This window comes from Rhinatrema bivittatum, chromosome 10 (genome assembly GCF_901001135.1).
Source record: "Rhinatrema bivittatum chromosome 10, aRhiBiv1.1, whole genome shotgun sequence".
In the NCBI taxonomy this organism is placed as follows: domain Eukaryota; kingdom Metazoa; phylum Chordata; class Amphibia; order Gymnophiona; family Rhinatrematidae; genus Rhinatrema; species Rhinatrema bivittatum.
The window spans coordinates 32,562,035-32,576,784 of NC_042624.1; the positions used below are offsets into that span (position 1 = coordinate 32,562,035).

The 14,750-nt window shown below is 43.2% G+C and overlaps 1 protein-coding gene across 8 annotated transcripts in view; it reads left to right on the forward strand.

The window, feature by feature from the left end:
• The first annotated feature begins 6,856 nt into the window (after nucleotides 1-6,856).
• The window catches only part of LOC115099757 (cytochrome c-type heme lyase), a 102,119-nt gene continuing 94,225 nt past the window's right edge, over nucleotides 6,857-14,750 (forward strand). For 2 of the 8 annotated variants that reach the window (XM_029617561.1, XM_029617555.1), the window contains exon 1: nucleotides 6,928-7,071. Coding sequence is in view for 3 of the 8 variants with exons in the window: in XM_029617559.1 (XP_029473419.1) it covers nucleotides 7,312-7,338 (27 nt within the window). In the remaining 5 variants the exon portion in view is untranslated. The other 6 variants (XM_029617562.1, XM_029617557.1, XM_029617559.1 and 3 more) reach the window with 6 other exon arrangements.

Genomic DNA, 14,750 nt, shown 5'->3' on the forward strand with positions numbered 1-14,750 from the left:
AGTAACCGCCGTAACAAGCCAGCTACTCCCTGCTTTGTGAGTGCGAACCCTTTTTTCTTCTCCCCTGCCGTTGAAGCAGAGAGCTCTGCCGGATGTGTGAAGTATCAGTTTTTCGTCTGCCCTGCCGTTGAAGCAGAGAACTATGCTGGATATGCATTGAAAGTGAAGTATCAGGCTTATTTGGTTTGGGGTAGTAACCGCCGTAACAAGCCAGCTACTCCCCTCTTTGTGAGTGCAAATCCTTTTTTCCATATTTCCTCTTGCTGTTGAAGCTTAGAGTGATGTTGGAGTCACAGTAACCATGTGTATGTTTATTGAATAAGGGTATTGTCTCCAGGCAGTAGCCATCATTCTGGCGAGTCCCCCACTCTTCATTGGCGGCCTCTTGAATTTATGGATCCACAGTGTTTATCCCACGCCCCTTTGAAGTCCTTCACAGTTCTGGTCTTCACCACTTCCTCTGGAAGGGCATTCCAGGCATCCACCACCCTCTCCGTGAAGAAATACTTCCTGACGTTGGTTCTAAATCTTCCTCCCTGGAGCTTCAAATCGTGACCCCTGGTTCTGCTGATTTTTTTCCTACGGAAAAGGTTTGTTGTTGTCTTTGGATCATTAAAACCTTTCAAGTATCTGAAAGTCTGTATCATATCACCTCTGCTCCTCCTTTCCTCCAGGGTGTACATATTTAGATTCTTCAATCTCTCCTCGTACGTCATCCGATGAAGATCCTCCACCTTCCTGGTCGCCCTTCTCTGTACCGCTTCCATCTTGTCTTTGTCTTTTTGTAGATACGGTCTCCAGACCTGAACACAGTACTCCAGGTGAGGCCTCACCAAGGACCTGTACAAGAGAATAATCACTTCCCTTTTCTTACTCGATATTCCTCTCTCTATGCAGCCCAGCATTCTTCTGGCTTTTGCTATCGCCTTGTCGCATTGTTTCGCAGACTTGATATCATTAGACACTATCACCCCAAGGTCCCTCTCCTGCTCCGTGCACATCAGCCTTCCCCCCCCCCCCCCCCCCCCCCCCCCCATCGAATACAGTTCATTCGGATTTCCATTCCCCATATGCATGACTTTGCACTTCTTGGCATTGAATCTCAGCTGCCATATCTTCGACCACTCTTCCAGTTTCCTTAGATCCCGTCTCATTCTCTCCACTCCTTCTGGCGTGTCCACTCTGTTGCAGATCTTAGTGTCATCTGCAAAAAGACAAACCTTACCTTCTATCCCGTCCGCAATGTCGCTCACAAAGATATTGAACAGGACCGGTCCCAACACCGATCCTTGCGGTACACCACTTAAAACCGCTCTCTCTCCAGAGAAGGTTCCATTTACCATCACACATTGTCTTCTGTCCGTCAACAATTTGCAATCCAGGTCACCACCTCGGCACTCACTCCTAAGCTTCTCGTTTTATTCACCAGTCTCCTGTGCGGAACCGTATCAAAAGCTTTGCTGAAATCCAAGTATATGATATCGAGCGCTCTTCCTTGATCCAATTTCTTGGTTACCCAGTCAAAAAAGTCAATCAGATTTGTCTGACAGGATCTTCCCCTGGTGAATCCATGTTGCCTCTGGTCCATCAATTCTCCGGACTGTAGATAGTTCACTATTCTCTCTTTCAGCAGTGACTCCATTACTTTTCCCACCACCGAAGTGAGGCTAACCGGTCTGTAGTTGCCAGCCTCCTCCCTGTTCCCACTCTTGTGAAGCGGGACCACCACCGCTCTTCTCCAATCACTCAGCACCACTCCCGTTTCTAGGGATCTATTGAACAGGTCACACAGTGGACCCGCCAGAACATCTCTGAGCTCCCATCTCTGAGCTCCCATGTTTTCAATGGCCTCTGTGCACTTTTGCCAGAGTAACAACTGCCGTATGGGAGCGCGCGGAGGCATATGGAGACTGTTACCTATCTGAATCCAGTCCTTGACGTCCAGAGTCCCAGCCTCTGGATACCATGGGCACTGGCAGGCTATTTCGCCTATCAATTTTTCTAAGACCCCTATTCTGACTTGTGCTATTTCTCCCTTGGTGACGAAATAATGATTCTTGATTATTTTTTGCAACTCTTTTGCATGAGACTTCTGCTGAGCTGAAAATTCCCCCCCCATACTCACGAATGTGGGAACAAACTCGCTGAAATATACTTACGACTGCGGGAGCGAGTTTGCTGTGGTGCACCAAGGCTATTCCAGCTGAGCAGGGGTATCATGTCCGGGTCACCAGATGTTACGGCAATGAAGACACATCAGGCAGGATTCGCGGCCAAGGCTCGGCGAGGCTCCCGAACACCCTCGGGGGCCTCTTTTTATTGTACATACATTCATAGCATACAGATGTGTCATTAGATCATTGGTTCAGGAGGTGCATACAGATCATTTCATTGGCTGCTGAAGCCTATACCATATATGTGTCTGTCTTTTGCCTGCAGCTGTGTACGTGGCAGACAGGTATCCTGTCCTTAGGCAGTGGGGGTTAATTATAAGCTAGAGCTTTAAGATGTGCTAATGTTGCTGCGCTCAGTGCAAAGGTCAGAGATAAGGAAGTGAAGATGTGTTGAAATCGCTGAGTCAGCATGGTTTGCCAGCCACTGCATCAGCTGATTCCCTACACTAGGGCCTCACTATAGGCGACATATAAATAAATGGAAATAAGACTCAACAAAGATGCTGAGATCTTGTTACTGGACTAATTCAATACACTGTAAGAATTACATTCCAGAGAGTATTTGGCTTGCATTTATAGAAATAAAAAAACATGTTCCCTCTTTGCTACCCCCAAAAATACAAATATGCAAGCCATTAAAACAGTATTAAGTATCTATTTTTATTTAATGTAATGTTACATGAGAAGTACACTCAGGGTACTTCTGAAAATGTAATGCATACAACCAAGCTTATATGTTCTTTACCTATTACAATATCTTGGTTAAAAAAAATAAATATTTCAGATGGACTAATCATAATTTCACTTCTTGCATTTTGTTTCATCATCTCATTCTAAATCAGGTCTAAATTAACAGGTCAGCATGACACAGGCCCGTATTGCAATCACATACAAGGGCAGCACCAACAAAGACACCTCCACATTATATCTATTTTCTATCATACATTTTATTGCTCATGTGCACATTTCTCTGCTTTTTCCTCTTATGAAAAAGTGAGTTAATCATTATCTCTTCTTCATATGATCTGGATCCAAATGCTCATGCTATATTAAAAAGTCAATACATGAGGTGACATTTGACAAATGTGGTTTTCACTCTGTCATGATGGTTGACCGTGACTATGGCTGCAATATGAGAGAATTGATTTGATACCTTATAATATAATAAGTTGTGATGGGATGTGTAACACAAGTTCCAAATGGTCCAGACTTTTTTAGACTATACCTTAGCCCTGGTAAAGCAAAAAATAAAGAAATCATCATGCAAGCTGAATTAAATTATTTTACTTTTCACAAGACGTTACGCAGAAACATGATGGCAGAAAAAGACCATTAGGCCCTATCCAGTCTGCCCATCCGTCCAATTAATTTAGCATTATAATTCTCATCACTTCCTTAGAGGTGTGGTAGAGCAGATCGGAATCAGGGCAGACGGCAGGCTAGGAGATGTGGCAAACAGACACGGGTCAAACCGGAGTCAAGCAGAGGATGGTCAGGCAAGGTAAAGGTCAGTCCAGGAGTCAAGCAGGAACATAGTCAAAGCAGAGGTCAAGCCAGGTATCAATCAGAAGCATAGTCAGACGAAGCAGGGGTCAAGCCAGGTATCAATCAGAAGCGTAGACAAACAAGGAAGAAGCGGGACTCAGGAGCAGGAACAGGTACCAGGAGCAAGGCAGGATCAGGAATCAGGAACACAGACGAAGCAGGAACAAACCAGGAACCGGGAACACAAAGGAACGCAGGAACAAGCAACTAAGCACATGGCAAGCATGGAGACTTGTTGCCAAGGCAGGGAAACACTGGCTGGGCCCGGCCTTATATACCGGGACCCAGTGATGTCATCATTCAGGGATGGTTTCCCGCCGCGGCCCCTTTAAAGGTAGCCTGGTAGTGTGCGCGCGTGCCTAGGGAGAGGCATGAAAGATGATGGAGCTGGAACATCTGGAGGAGCTGGGAGCAATGGGAGCAGCCCGAGCACGGAGGCGGCTACCCACGGCCGCAAGAGAGGTGGAACCAGGCACTGGAGCAGGCAATCAGGGGTATGTGGGCCCGACCTCGGGCCTGCTGCGGCCAGCACACGCAACATGTTCCATGCATCCACCATTTTTTCTTTACAGAGGGTAGTGGGTGCATGGAATTTCTTCCCGGTGGAGGTGGAGGAGACATGGCTCTTTGTAAAAGTATTTTAAAGTTCATAGACAGGAGAGGTGCTGAGTTGAGTTTGGTTCTAACTAGTTGATGGTAAAACATGTGATGCAGAAAATGTGAATAATTATTTTAACAGGGATTGAATTAGGAGATGTAATAGAGTGATGTGATTGATAAGAGGAGGGATGAAGGGGTGAAAACTGAATTGGCGGATAAGTTGGAGTGGAAGAAATTTCTTAAGAGAAAAGTGATAATTGTTAAGTTTGTAATTGTAACTGTGATATAGCTCACCCTTTTGGTGAATATGTCTATTATAACTCACTCTAGGCTGAAAGAATAAGCATGTAATCAAGTGACCTTTGGCAAGTCATTTCACCCTCCATTACCTCAGGTACAAATTAGGTTATGAGCCCTCTGGAGATAGTGAAACACTTACAGTACCTGAATGTAATCTGCTTTGAAGTGGTAAAAAGCTGAATATAAATAATAATAAAATAAATGATTTTCTAGGAGGCTCCAGAAGAACACATTTTTTTAACCAAATAAAATGTGACAGTTGCTTATTTTACAGAATCTGCCAGTTTCAAAGGGCTCCAGGGCAGCAGGATGAGGCAAGTCAAAAGCATCAAAACTACAAAAGCAAAAATGTTTTCTTTTAGTTATTTTGGCAGACCTCTTTTTTTATAATTGATTATTGAATGGCTTTGATTAATAAACAACAGAATATCCACAAATAACAGAATACCAAAGACCTCTTTTTTTCTGACACTTACAGGTCAATACAGTAAAGTGTGGCCGCGGTTACCCTGCTTCTAACCTGCTTTCTACTCACAATTTGGCCGCGTTAGCCCAACCCGCGATTCACTATCCCTTTTAACCCATCCTTACCGCTTCTTTAAATCAACGGGTACCCCTTTCCGCCCGCGGCATGTATATGAGATGTAAACGATCGGATTAGCTATTCCCCCCCATTCAGTAATGCGCGCCCCGACTATCGCCTTTTTAACCTGCAGTTTAGCCGCGCGTTTAACCTAATTTACCGCCTACCCCTACCCCTGCGTTAGAGGCAGGGGTAAGGGTAGATAACAAACTTTCCCCCCAAAAGAAAACCTAAAAACCTAAAATCCCCTCCTCCCGAAGCGACTGGACATGTAAAATATGTAAAACCTAAAAACCTAAAATCCCCTCCTCCCGAAGCGACTCGACATGTAAAATTTGTAAAACCTAAAAACCTAAAACCCCCTCCTCCCAAAGCAACTTGACATGTAAAATATGTGAATTAGTGTAACCAACTTACTTTTTGTTTCTTTTTCAGCCCTTTCAGCCTTCTCTGCCATCCTCCGGAGGGGGCAGCCGGCGGCGAAAGCGGCTTTCAGTGGCCCCCGCCGGCGAAGACGGACGAACGCATGCCCGTAGTGCACGGGCACTCAAGCCAACGAAAGCACATGGACGGGCGTGCGTGACGTACGCCGTGACGTCACGCACGTGCGTTCATGTGCTTTCGTTAGCTTGAGCGCCCGTCAATTTGGGCGCTCTAGTCAGCGAAGCGTACGCCGTCAGGGGCCGCTGGAAGCCGCTTTCGCCGCCGGCTGCCCCCTCCAGAGGACGGCAGAGAAGGCTGAAAGGGCTGAAAAAGAAACAAAAAGTAAGTTGGTTACACTTATTCACATATTTTACATGTCGAGTCGCTTCGGGAGGAGGGGGTTTTAGGTTTTACATATTTTACATGTCGAGTCGCTTCGGGAGGGGATTTTAGGTTTTCTTTGGTTAAAGTTGGGATCCACTTCCTAGTGCCTGTCATTTCAAATGTCATTTGAAATGACAGGTACCAGCGCACCCAGGATACTGTATAGGCGCTGTATAAAACGCCTGTACAGTATCCTGGGTTCAATCGCTTGAATTTGGGTTCCTGGGTTCAATCGCTTGTACAGTATCCTGGGTTCAATCGCCTGTACAGTATCCTGGGTTCAATCGCTTGAATTTGGGTTCCTGGGTTCAATCGCTTGAATTTGCATGCGATTTTAATACAGTATCGAGCGGTAGGTGAGCCGGATCGTGCGTGCGGCAAACGCGGGTGCGCCCGGCACTAACGCAGCTCTTCCTACCGCTCCTTACTGTATTGGCCCGTTAGAAAGCTAGTCAAGAAATATATTGTTATTCAAATAAAAAGGTAACACTTTATATTTTTTTGTAAACCTTGCATTCAATTGAACACGGCAATAAGTTCTGTTTAAGAGTTGCAATATATTTTTATGCAATCAAAAAAATATGCAGTGATCACAGATGCTAAGAGCACTTCCCTTTCGAAAATTGGCAAAAAAAATCAGAAAATATTGTCAGAGGTGGCAAGTGATCCAGTTTCTGAACAAGAGTTGTTTTTTTGGCCCCCTGCAGGGCCATTTTAGTACTTATTTATTGCATATATTTATATTCCTCGCTATCATCCACTCTGGGCGGATCACAATTTCAAAAGAAACATACTCTTATCAGTTTAACAATGAAAACTGGCACGCAGCTTCCAAACCGTGCAATATCCTAGCACTGACACATCAGCGCGACGCCTACAAGTCCTTAGCGCGCAGAATTCAGAGCGAGGCTTGGAGCGCACAGACTGTGAGCCCCCACCCCAATCTCGCGAGATTAGTGTGGTGCGCAGGTGAGACGGATCAATAACGCTGCTGTTGCAGGGTGCGGGACAGTGAAGTAGGCATAGAGCCGTCCTCCAGTTGCTAGGCTGCTGTGTTTTAAGGTAAAGGACTGGTCTCCCCGTTGCGCGCTCCGGGCCTCGGCTTTTCTTCAGCCGCACCATGGAGGGTGCGGGACGGAGGCCGGGGAATGGAGAAGCCGCAGCTCTCGCTGGCGGGATTGCAGCTGGTGACAGGAGAGCGGGTGCTCGCTTTATACCGTGTAAAGGGGGACGAAGTGGTAGTACTACATGAACCGCAACCAAGACTGCCGGTGACCTTCAGGCCTGGTCTGAAGCCACAAGATGCCCGAGACGCTTTCCGGGGCTTCAGTTAGTATTGTAACCCCTCTCTTTACTGTCTGTGGCTCCCAGGAGTGTTTCTTTCGCTCTCTTACGCGCCGGCCTTGTTTCCTAATTTTGTTTCGTGCTCCCTTTTTCTCTTCTCTTCTGCTGCAGGGCTTACTCTGTAGTAGTTCTTACACCTGTGACCTTTTAACGCGTGGCTATGAAGAGCTGCCTGCTATTCATTGATGATGTAACAGTAGTTGGAATTAACCGAGCATCTTTCACCTCGATAGAATCACAATCAGGCCGATGTAATACCGTGCGCTGCGGCTAGCGCGTGGATCGACGCGTGTCCATAAACCCCGATGCAAAACGGGGATTAGCGAGTAGCGTTCATCGCATGTTCTTACATGTAATGAGGCTATTAGCTAATCATCGTCTTGCGAACAAATTCCCGCACGGCCAATGTACCCTTGCAATGTGGCAAACTTTCAGGCCCATACAGTAAAGATCGCAGGAGAACGGGCACTCTGTGTTGAGTGCCCGCTCTCCTAGTGCGTGCCCAGCCTGCGCTTGGCGTGCAATCCTATATTTAAATGAGGGGTCGTACTAAAAGGAGGCACTAAGGACGATTATGCGCCCCTAGTGCCTCCTTGGCCCAGGAGAGGTGGCTCTAATAGTGGGTTCAGGAAACGAACGCTCAATTTTTTTTTTTTTCAATTTATACTTTATTGAAAATTTTTTTATATATCATCCATAAATTCAAAATAAGAAAAGAAATCTTGTTATACAACATCCATAAACTTATTTCCAATATCAATTTCTGAAAATCAATCACATGTTGAACAAGAAATTATAAAAGGGGGGAGCTAATTATAAATCATAAATACAAACAATTCAAGGAGGCGAGAAGATGTCAATGGATTTTACTTTGGCCTTAATTCAGATGTTACTATACTCTCTTTGTCTCAGATTTATCTACAAGGAAGGTCTCCAAATGTGTGGGGTCTGAGAAAATAAATTTATTTCCCTGAACTAATATAACATTTTGAAGGAAATTTTAAATAAAAGGTAGCCCCAATCTCAAGGACTCTACTTTTCAGGGCAAGAAACTGTCTTTGTGCCTGGGTAGGCCTCGAGACATCCGGAAATATATATACTCTTTCCCACAAAAGGAGCATTCCTTGTTCCTAAAGAACTTTTCTAGTACCTGATCCTTCTCTCTCTCAAGAGAGAGAGAAAGAAACAAATAAAGTCGCTCGTTTATTAATAATATCCAGAGATTCCTCTAAAAAAGAAGAAATCCCTGGACTTTTCTCTAGCTCTCCAGCTAGCGGAGTTCTAGGCTGCATAGGAAAATAAAAAATCTTAGATATAATTGGAATCTTATCTATTTCATAGGCAAGGTTTTCTATTAGAAATTTCTTGAACATTTCATATGGTGACAATAACCTCGTTATTGGGAAGTTAACTAAGTGTAAATTTTTAATACGCAGCATATTTTCTATGTTTTCAATTTCTGAATGTAGTGATAGACTACAATATGCATATTTTCAGCATTTTGAATATTTTGCACATTACCAGTTAAAGATTTCATAACAGATTCCAATTCAAACAATTTTTTCCCCTGTTCTTCAATTGAGGACTTGTTCACATTTACTAGTGAAGTAAGAGATTCATTCACATTTGAGACGTTAGAGTCTAGTCTGACTAACATCCTTCACAAGTCTCTCAACGTAATATCTGTTGGCTCTTTAGGGCTTAACAGACTCTTACAAGGAGCTCCTAGTGCAGGTCTATCTACAGTTCTCTGAGATGGTCCATCCAAAGAGCTTTTGGGGAGAAGGGAGAAATCCTCTTCCCTATTCGCACTTGCTTGACTGTCCTCGACAGAACCTTCCACTTTTGAAGTTCCTGGAGGTTGCAGAGGTGTAGAAACATAGAAATGACATAGAAATGACGGCAGAAGAAGACCGAATGGCCCATCCAGTCTGCCCAGCAAGCCTCACACATTTTTTCTCTCATTCTTATCTGTTACTCTTAGCTCCTTGTTCTATTCCCCTTCCACCCCCACCATTAATGTAGAGAGCAGTGATGGAGCTGCATGCAAGTGAAATATCTAGCTTGATTAGTTAGGGGTAGTAGGGGCAGTAATTGAGCCATTGCCTGGACTCAGGGACACTTCAAGAGTGGCACTCTCACAGTCCATTTGTGGCACTTTCCTATTGACATGGGCATCCATAGGCCCAATATTATTTGGGGCTGGAGAGGAGGTGTAGACTCTTGCCTTACGCTTCTTACCCATAAAGAATTCAAGAAAAGTTACCTGTTCTGGCAAAGTCAATCAGGGAGGATCAAAAATAGACAGAGGCGGTCGAAGCTGGTCAAAGCCGCGCGCCGCTCAGCTGCGGGTTTTTAAAGATCCTGAGGTCCTGCAGAGATGACGTCAGCCAACCCGGTCGCGCTCCGTCGCAGCTGTTCTCCTCTCTCACCGAATTGGCTAAGCAGGTAAGCGTCTAGTGTTCCTCTTGCCTCTCTCTCGCTCCCCCCGAACGCTCAATTTTATGAGTGCCAGTTTTCCGAACCCGCTGACAGTGATCGATTAGGAAAACTGATTCTGGTAAAATTGAGCGTCTGTTCCCTTAACCAGACTGGCTGGCACATTTTTAAAAATTGTATTTATTTATTTATTTTTTTTACAGTTTGGTTCCTCTGACTTAATATCGCTAGGATAGTAAAATGGAGGGTGAATAGTAAAGCATATTTTCTGCTTTTCTGTACACTTTTCCGGGCTGCTCGTAAATTAATGCCTGCCCAAGGGATTGGCTGTACATTTTACCTACAGAATGCTGAGTAATTAACTAGCTTCATCAACATGCATTTGTATGTGATAAGCGCTATTAGTTTTCAGGGGGTTTGGCTGTGTGTTTTCGAGGCACTAAACCCCTTTCGGTATAAGAACATAAGAAAATGCCATACTAGGTCAGACCAAGGGTCCATCAAGCCCAGCATCCTGTTTCCAACAGTGGCCAATCCAGGCCATAAGAACCTGGCAAGTACCCAAAAACTAAGTCTATTCCATGTTACCATTGCTAATGGCAGTGGCTATTCTCTAAGTGAACTTAATAGCAAGTAATGGACTTCTCCTCCAAGAACTTATCCAATCCTTTTTTAAACACAGCTATACTAACTGCACTAACCACATCCTCTGGCAACAAATTCCAGAGTTTAATTGTGCGTTGAGTAAAAAAGAACTTTCTCCGATTAGTTTTAAATGTGCCACATGCTAACTTCATGGAGTGCCCCCTAGTCTTTCTACTATCTGAAAGAGTAAATAACAGATTCACATCTACCTGTTCTAGACATCTCATGATTTTAAACACTTCTATCATATCTTCCCTCAGTCATCTCTTCTCCAAGCTGAAAAGTCCTAACCTCTTTAGTCTTTCCTCATAGGGGAGTTGTTCCATTCCCCTTATCAGTTTGGTAGCCCTTCTATGTACCTTCTCCATCGCAATTATATCTTTTTTGAGATGCGGCGACCAGAATTGTACACAGTATTCAAGGTGTGGTCTCACCATGGAGCGATACAGAGGCATTATGACATTTTCCGTTTTATTCACCATTCCCTTTCTAATAATTCCCAACATTCTGTTTGGGTTCCTTATTTCAGAGTAATACAGTGTAATAGATGCCCCTTGAAAACATGCGGCCAAAAGCATTTTGAAAGTGCACACGGCTGAGTACACTTTACAGAACTGACCCGTTTATGCCAGCCTGGGGCTGACATAAAGGTCTGCCGCACTCAAGGGTTCATTTTAAAAACCCGAAATTACTACAAGTATCGTTGCAATATTAAGTAGGAGAGACCACAGAAAGCAAAATTGGTAAAAAAAAAAAAAAATATTTGTGAAAAACATAATTTCTGGGTGTCCAATATACACAGTCCAGGCTATGTAAATTGTGGGTATATGTTGTGCAGGTAGTGGGAGAAAACGGTTGTTCGTATTGAGCATCTGTTTCCTAACCCACTCTGACAGCCACCTTTCCTGGGCGCCTGATGCCAAGGAGATGCTAGGATGCACAATTTCCCCTAGCACCACCTTTTTACTCTGGCAGCTAATTTAAATATTAAATCAGGCGCCCAGGAAATGTGGATGGGCGCGTGTTAGGAGAGCAGGTGCTCAATCATGAGCGCCTGTTTTATGCATACCGATATTGCATCAGCGTGAACTTTATTTTAGTACTTAAAACTATCCAAGCAGCGGCTTTTTGCCTGGATAACCTGGTCGCACTGGTCTGGACACTTGTTCTAGATACCTGAAAAGAATAAATTTATTGTTATGGAGTCAGAGGTGGATGAAGCGGAGGTGAAGGGATTTGCTTTTGGTCATACAGTCAGTACTGAAGGAGAGTCTTACTCATTTCAAGTTCTCCTCAGTTTAGTGCTCTAACTACACCACACCACCTTCACGATATGCCCTAACATGACTACTGTACTGTGAAGCCTCTGTAGTGTGCACAATTGGTGAGAAGATTACAGCTATTCATATATAATATTTTATATTTATGTTGTCATCTGGTTTGGATTATAAAGCACTTTAAACCTTGCTTAATACGGGGGGCAAGATGGCGGCATAGACGCGGAGCCGAACGGCGGCAGCTCGAGTTTTTCTCTTGAAAATATTTTTCCTCTTTTTTGATATGCCTTCGAAAAGAAAGGGGAAGGTAAGAATCTTTCCACCTGAGACCTTACCTTCCACCGGGCAACTTGACATCATCCGCTTTCTGAACCAACTGGAACAAGGAGAGAGTGCCGGTGAACCTGAGGTGAGTCCCCGCGGGGGAGAGCGGGGAGCTCCTGCAGACGAGGCTTCTCTCAGCCCGGACACCAGACCACCCCCCGGCACAGCGCGACCCAGATGGAGAGACTTCCTGGTCGCACGTCGATGACGCGGCTGATGCGATTGGGGAGGTGGAGGCCGATCCAGGAAGTGGGACGACGGTGAAGAGAGTCTCCCGGTCAGAAACGGAGGCTTCTGCGGGAGCGGGAACCTCGGGGGCCTCGAGCCAAGAGGCAAACCTCGTAGAGGATATCGAGGGAGCTTCGCTGGACCGAGGTCAGTACTCAACATCTATCGGCATGGGAGATGTACCTTCAATTCTTACATCTAAACATGGGGTTGTGACACTTGAGTCGCTCTGGGATCTGGTAGCTGGCCAAGGACAGGCTATGAAACGGTTAGAGCAAAAAGTGGATTCCCTGAACTATAATGTCCAACAGAAAATACTTGGAATGCAAGAACAGGCAACGGAGACATTAAATAAGATGGTAGAGACTGAAAATAAAATTCAGTCTCTGCAAGCTGTAAATGTAGCAGTAATTCAAGAGCAAATGGCCTGTTCTAAACGTTTGGAAAATTTGGAAAACATCAGACATTTAAATTTATGCATTATGAATTTTCCAAAAGTTGCTGGGGAAATTCCCTTCATTACCTTGAAGAGACTCTTTAGAGAAGGACTGGAATTTACAGAAGAAAATATGCCATCTATAAACTTTTGTAGATTTCTAAATAGTAGTAATAGACCTTCTGCTGCAGGGCCCTCCCCAATACCTGCTATTCCCTTAAATTTAACTAGCTTTTTGGAAAATACTGATACGGATGTATTGGAGAGGAAAACACTGTTGGTAGCATTTATTTCTGTGTATGACCTTAATAATGTGATGCGCAATTTCTTCAGAAAATTTCCCTTGAATTTTTATGGTCAAACAGTAAGAATATACCCAGACCTAGCTCCAATTACTCAAATAAGAAAAACATAGAGAATTTCTATCTTTGAGACAAGATGTTGTATCTCTTGGTTTCGTATTCATGCTTCCATATCCATGTAAATGTATAATTAAGAAAGGGGATGACAGTTTCATTTTTTTTCAATCAGAACAACTCCGCCAAGAAACTTAAGACTTGGCTGTTCAAACAAGCTTTCCCCTAGAGCCAAGAACACGAAGAAAAGTCTTTTCAAGCCCACAACGATTTATTCAGATCTATTATTTTATTCCTTTCAATCAGAAATTTACACATGCTGACTTCATACATACTACATACATTTACTCATATTGACTTCATATTTTTCCATGTTATTCATTGATTTATTAACTGCTTGTTTATTAACGGTTAAATATCATACACTATTTGCTTACTTCAATTAATTTATGCAATGTAAAAACTTGCTTACTTAGATTTGTTCAATGTAAAAACTTCTTTTTTATGTTCTATGTTCTATGTAAACCGCTATTTTTTAGCGATAGTTACTGTTCTTTGTAAACCGGGGTGATATGTATACTATACAGGAACCTCCGGTATATAAATTATTTAAATAAATAAATTCATAGATGCCAGAAGACCAACTACCTCTTCCCCGGTCAATTAATTGAGGGTTATCAATATGATGTCCCAGTTTAGTCTATGTTAAATGCCACTTTTAAGATAAGGAAGTTCTATAGAATCTCTGTTTGATTTCACTTGCCCTCTTTTATTTCTTTTTATTTTCTAAGGGTTGAATATATACAATTGTATAAAAGTAAAGTACTTTGATTTTGCGTTCTTTGAATTTTTAATTCAAGAAGAATATGAGAAAAATATATAATTGGTAAATGCTTGATATTTTCTAATAAGTAATTGTGAAATACTTTTTTCTTTTTCAAGACTTTACTTGGATGTAATCATTTTTATTTGTATTTTGAAAATTATAAATAAAGAATAAAACTTGCTTAATACCCTGATAACTGATTTTGGTACCTGATCAGTATATGATGAACTCTGAAATAAGGAACCCAAAAATTCTGACCATAGGTCCAGCATCCTGTCTCCAATAGTGACCAATCCAGGTCACAAGTACCCAGCAGGATCTCAAAGAATAGATCCAGTCCTGTTGCTCATATCTAGGGATAAGCAGTAGCTTTCCCAAGACTACATGGCTGCTAATGGTTTATGGACCTTTCCTCCAGAAACTTGGCTAAACCATTTTTAAACATAGCTATGTTAACTGCTTTTGTCTCTCCTCTGACAACATATTCCTTAGTTTAATTGTGTACTGAGTGAAAAAATACTTTCTCTGATTTGTTTTGAATGTTACCTATTAGCTTCATGGAGTGTTTCATAGTCCTATTTGAAAGGGTTCCCTGTTTACCTATTCCACACCACTCAAGATGTTATAGATATCCATCATATTTCTTCTCTGCTGTCTCTTCTCTAGGCTGAAGAGCCTTAACATATTTAGCCTTTCCTCATAGGTGAGCTGTTCCATCCCTTTTGGTTGTCCTCTCTACCTTTTTTAGTTTTGCTGTATATGAGATGGGATGACGACAACTGCATACAATATTCAAGTTGCGGGCACACTATGGATCGACACAGAGGCAAAATATCCTTTGTTGTATTTTCCATTCCTAATAATAC